The sequence below is a fragment of the Meleagris gallopavo genome, unplaced genomic scaffold, assembly GCF_905368555.1.
Source record: "Meleagris gallopavo unplaced genomic scaffold, MGAL_WU_HG_1.1 scaffold_19, whole genome shotgun sequence".
In the NCBI taxonomy this organism is placed as follows: domain Eukaryota; kingdom Metazoa; phylum Chordata; class Aves; order Galliformes; family Phasianidae; genus Meleagris; species Meleagris gallopavo.
Window position 1 is genome coordinate 6,579 of NW_028147033.1, and position 5,326 is coordinate 11,904.

General features: G+C 55.5%; 1 protein-coding gene across 1 annotated transcript; it reads left to right on the forward strand.

Annotated features, from left to right (window-relative positions):
* The first annotated feature begins 294 nt into the window (after window positions 1-294).
* Window positions 295-4,858, forward strand: LOC104917177 (uncharacterized). The gene is made up of 5 exons (XM_085215344.1): window positions 295-479; window positions 2,485-2,567; window positions 2,758-2,860; window positions 3,339-3,449; window positions 3,555-4,858. Exons 2-5 carry the CDS (start codon window positions 2,544-2,546, stop codon window positions 4,856-4,858), a joined length of 1,542 nt encoding a protein of 513 aa, XP_085071470.1. The 5' UTR covers window positions 295-479; window positions 2,485-2,543.
* Window positions 4,859-5,326: the final 468 nt, after the last annotated feature.

Consider the following 5,326-nt stretch of genomic DNA (forward strand, 5'->3'; position numbering starts at 1 on the left):
AACTCACTGCTCAGTGAGTAGAAACGGGACATCAGTGCCATGGGCAGCGCTGAGTGAGGAAGTGAGCCAGCTGCAGGAGATGCTGCCCTCGAGAGCAGGGCAGCCGGAGATTGCCTCTTGCTGGGACCCGCTCACGGCTGAGAGGAGTTAAAGGAACGCCAGGACAGCAACGTGGGGACGCGTGACCACAAGGATGTGCGAACGTCCCCGGCAAAGGAAGCCAAGAGACCCAGCAGAGAGCGACGCTTCATTAGCGTAACAAAACACAGCCCCTATCCCTCCCCCCCTCCTCCCCCAGGGTGCCGAAGCGGCCAGAGCCTGGCTGGAAGCCATCCGGCAGCCCCGCGGTGGCAGGAGGTGCAGCAAGACGTCCTGCGGGCAGCTCCGGGCTGAGGGCACTCGGCATCCTCTGCTCTCCGCGACTCCCAGGAGCCCGGTTGCCCGCAGCAGAGGTGGGAGCAGCCTGCTCCACACCCAAGGTAGGTGCCCTTGGTGGCTCGTGCAGAGGAGCGCACGCTTCCTGCCCCCTGCCAGCAGCAGCGGGAGCCGAGCGGGGAGCGGCACCGGGCGGGGCGGAACCGGCACTGCTGTAGCCCCGGCGGGAGCCCGGTCCCGGCTCCAGCTCCTGCCCAGCACAGTGGGTTTGCTGGGCTAGACGGGCTGCACCGAGGGGAGCAGCGGTTCCCAGGCGTGTTGCAGCCCGGGTTGTATATGGAGGGGCGCACGAACGGGTTGGAGCTGGGACAGCGAGGAAGTGAGCAGAGGAGCTCAGCGTGCTCTGCTGCCCGGTTGGATCCCTGTAACACAGCCCAGCTGGGACCGCGTTTCTCCCTCTGGGACACGGGAGGCACGAGATGACCTCGCTCGGCAGCTCTGCGTGCATGGATTGATGGAAGCATTAAACTCCCCGATGCCTCCCTTAGAGTGCCTGAATGTGAATCTTCCAAGCTGGGAATTTCCACTCCCCTCCCTGGCAGCTCGCAGTTTCCTTTCGGGAACCCAGCAGGCAACATCTGCCTCTCGCGGCGCTTTAAGCGCTTCCTTTTGTGCGCTTAGCGCTGGGCTGATGGCTCACCTGGGGTTGTGCAAAGCCCTGCCAAGGCTTTTGTTCAGGCTGTCCCGGCAGCTGCAGATGCCTTTAACGCACAGCTGCGGGTCCTGAGCACGTCCAGCATCTGCGCCAGCCCCGGCACAGGGCTGTGTAATAGACGCTGAAAAGCTGACAGCGTGCGGGCTGACTGGAGCACAGGTTGAGAACGCGCCCGAGCAGCACGTGAGTAAAGTGCAGCCCAGGCTGCCTCGTGCAAAGGGCGCACGGTGCTGAGAACGAGCCCTGGAAGTGAGCGCAGTGTGGGTGGTGAGCTGAATGGGAAGCAGCGCCCTCTGGTGGGGGAGGAGGGAAATGCAGCCGCCGAGGCATTCTGGGTGCGGATGGCTGCAGCTGGCACGCATCCAGCGAGAGCCTTCAGGCCCTGTGCTGTCAGGTGGGCAGAGGGCTGAGATACTGACAGCAGAAAGTTCAGCTCTGCCCAGCAGGGAGAAGAGCTGCGTCGACGCATTCTTGGTGCCATGGAGGAACTGCGCTTGTTCAGCTTGGAGAAGAGAAGGGTCCGGAGAGACTTCACTGTGGTCTTCCAGGAATTGAAGGAAACGTATGAACTGGAGGGGGAACGGCTGTTTACGAGGATGGATAGTGATGGGACATGGGGAACGGTTTTAAATTGAGACAGGAGGATTATTTTAGATATTAGGAGGAAGTATTTCACTCAGAGGGTAGTGAGGCACATGAAAAGGTTGCACATAGAGGACGTGAATGCCCCATCCTTTGGGGTATTTGAGGCCAGGCTGCGTGTGCCTCAGGACAGACTGGTTTGACGGATGGCGTCTCTGCATATAGCAGGATGTTGAAACTAGATGGTCATTGTGGTCCTTTTCAACCCAGGCTACTCTCTGATTCTGTGATTACCTTCAGATATTCAATCTAACAAAACACCTTAGAGAAGCTCAAAAATTTCCAAACTAACCATCAGTCTCTTACAGAAGATCTGTGTCAGCAAGGTGTGTGGACGTCAAGCTGAGTGGGATCTCAGTACAGGTGTGACCTTGGGAGACATCCCTGATTGTGCGGAGATCCTGTCGTGCAGCCTGTTGCTGTGTATGAGGGCTCAAGGGGCGCTTGGGCTGCTCCCTGTTTTGGGGTAAGATGACTGACTCCTTGCCGTGCTTTGTCTTAAGGCATACAGTCTATGTACCCTCAGCTGTTGAACTGGGTGTCAGTTCTTTCTGCCACCCAGTCTGAGTCAGCTTTGTGATGTTTCTCTTTAGCCAGAGTGTCACCAGTGCTGTTGCTGATTGCCTTCCTGTGCAAGGCCTGCTGTGCCATCCCCCAGGCAGTGCCCTGCAGCTGGGCTGTGGAGGGCTGGGCTGGGACAGGGACTGCTGCGTTCCCTCACTGCTCCCCTGCCATTTCTCTTGTCCCTGCAGGCTCCAGCTCAACTTGTGCCTTCCAGCCGAGATCAGCCCAGCCCGCAGGAGAGCAGCAAATGGCCACAGCACCTCCATCTCAGGTAGGGGCTGGGGGAAGCGGGCAGGAGAGGCCGAGGGGCGAGGGATGTGAATGCAGGGGGAGAGGGAGGTGGCCTCAGGCAGCGTGTGTGTGCTGGGGCCAGAGAAGCGGCCGGGACGGGAGTTTGTGTCCTGTGCGAGCTGCTTCCCTGGGCCTGGGCTGTTCCCAGCAAGGAGCCTCTTTGCTTGCAGGAGCCCGTGAGCTTTGCGGAGGTGGCCGTGTATTTCAGCAGGGAGGAGCGAGCGCTCTACCGGGACGTGATGCTGGAGACGTACCAGTGCGTGGCCTCGCTGGGTGAGGGCTTTGCTGCCTTTCCTCCTTGTTAGGGCACATGTGGCTGTGCAGAATGAGCCTCTGTAGGCCGGGCCTGGAATAATCACCATGCAGTTACATATTGATAACTACAACAGCAGTAAAGGAAATACTGAGAAGTGTGAGTTTCAAAAGGGCTTTGTATGCACAGCACTCTGATAAATTCCCCCGTGTCAGTGCTGGCCAGCAGGCATCAGCCAGAGACATTTTGATGCCTTGGTCATTGATATATAAACAGATAATAAACAAGCCGTTCACAAGTTAATTTTAATGAAAATATCCCTTCATAATTTTCAGTTTTGTAAAAGCATTCTTTGCTCCAAAGGAAGCTGTGGGCTCAGTGTCATTCAGGCCCCAAGTGTGGTTTCTCCCTGGGGAGGGACACAGAGTAGAGTTGTTCAGCAGGCACTGTGCCAGAATGATGGCAATGCTCTCATCTCCCCTGGTTCTCTCGTTGAAGCTCCACTTCCAGCCCCCAAACCCATGCTGATCTCCCTGCTTGAAGGAGGGGAAGAGCCCTGGATCCCAGATGTGCGTAGCCCTGAGGCCATGCCAGGAGACCTCAGCCCAGGTGAGTTGATGGAGGGAAGGAGGAGGTTGGGGCTGGAAGAGCCGTCTCTGTCTGTGTTTTGTTTTGGGCACTGTATGCTATTTCTGGATTTCCTCTTTCATCCAGCAGGAAATGGGATTACAGATGTATTGGAGGATCTGCAGGAGAGTGGTGTGGCTGAAGAGCAGTGGGGTAGTGTCTGTGTGGAGGAAATCAGAAGGGAAGACCAAGGAGGGCTGGAGCAAGGTCAGGGTGAGCTCATCAAGAAGCCTCTGGGGAAGCATCTGGGAAAGACAGGAAGCAGCCCACTGGACTTCAACATAGGTCAAAAGGGGCCTAAAGAACCCAGGAGCAAGGATGTGTGCCAGAAGAAAAAGCGGAATCCATGCACTGAGTGTAGAAATAGCTTTGAAAAAGATTCCAGCGTCGTTAACCACCAGTGCAAATGCTCAGCAGTGAGTCCATACAAGTGCTCTGAGTGTGGGAAGAGCTTCAAAAAGAGATCCCACCTCTCCTACCACCAACGCATCCACACAGGAGAGAGACCCTACAGCTGCTCTGAGTGTGGGAAGAGCTTCACAAGGAGTTCCCACCTCACCTCCCACCAACGCATCCATACAGAAGAGAGACCCTACAGCTGCTCTGAGTGTGGGAAGAGCTTCAAAAGCAGTTCATACCTCAGGTACCACCACTACATCCACACAGGAGAGAAACCCTGTAAGTGCTCTGAGTGTGGGAAGAGCTTCAAAAGCAGTTATGATTTGAAGCTGCACCAGCGTGTACACACAGGAGAGAAACCCTACAAGTGCTCTAAGTGTGGGAAGAGCTTCAAAAGCAGTTCTGAATTGAAGATGCACCAGCGTGTACACACAGAAGAGAGACCCTACAAGTGCTCTGAGTGTGGGAAGAGCTTCAAAAGCCGTTCCCACCTCAACAGCCACCAGCGCTTCCATTCAGGAGAGAGACCCTACAAGTGCTCTGAGTGTGGGAAGAGCTTCAAAAGCAGCTCTGAACTGAAGATACACCAGCGCGTCCACACAGGGGAGAGACCCTTTCAGTGCTCTGAGTGTGAGAAGACCGTAAAAAGCCGTTCCCACCTCATGTACCACCAGCAGATCCACACAGGACAGAGACCCTTCAAGTGTCATGAGTGTGGGAAGAGCTTCAAAAGCAGTTCTGAACTCTCAGCACCCACAAGAACATCCACCGTGCACACTGTCTGTAGAAGCATCTCAAGACTCTGGGAACCTTCAAAAGCAGTTCCAGCCCCGTTACCTACCAGCACAGCCATACAAGGTACAGAGCCTGCAGGGCCCCGAATATGGGAAGAGCTTAAGCCAGAGCCCAAGCCTGGTGACCAACTGTGGCTTTGTGTGGTGATGAACCTTACAAATTCCTTAAGTAGTGGAAGAGCTCTGCAGCCAAACTGAATCCTCTTTTCCTTCTTCACATGAGAATTATGCATATTGCTCTCCTTCAGCTGCAGTTGTTGTGTTGAGTGACCATACAAAGGAGAATGCAGAGTGGGATGTGACCCAAAGGAAACCTCAGCTAGGCCGATATGTCACCGGGAAGGAAGAAATCCTGTCTACAGGGAGTGTGGGAAGAGCTTCATCTGGAGCTCTACCCTCAATAGATCTCAGAGAACCAACACAAGAGGAGAGTGTCTGCACTTGGGTGAGGTCCAATCCATGCCTGCACCAGTGAGTTCACGTGGCAGGAAGCCTTAGACATGCCTTGAGTGTGAGCAGGGCTTTGTCCAGAGTGCAGCACTGGCACCCTGTGCAGAAGGGACTTAACCCAGGAGTAACATGGCTCTTTCCTTGCTACCCAAAGCAGTTCTCTCACCATGCCTGCTTTCTTCTTCTGCTCTTCCTGCCAGCAGCTTTTTGATGCCG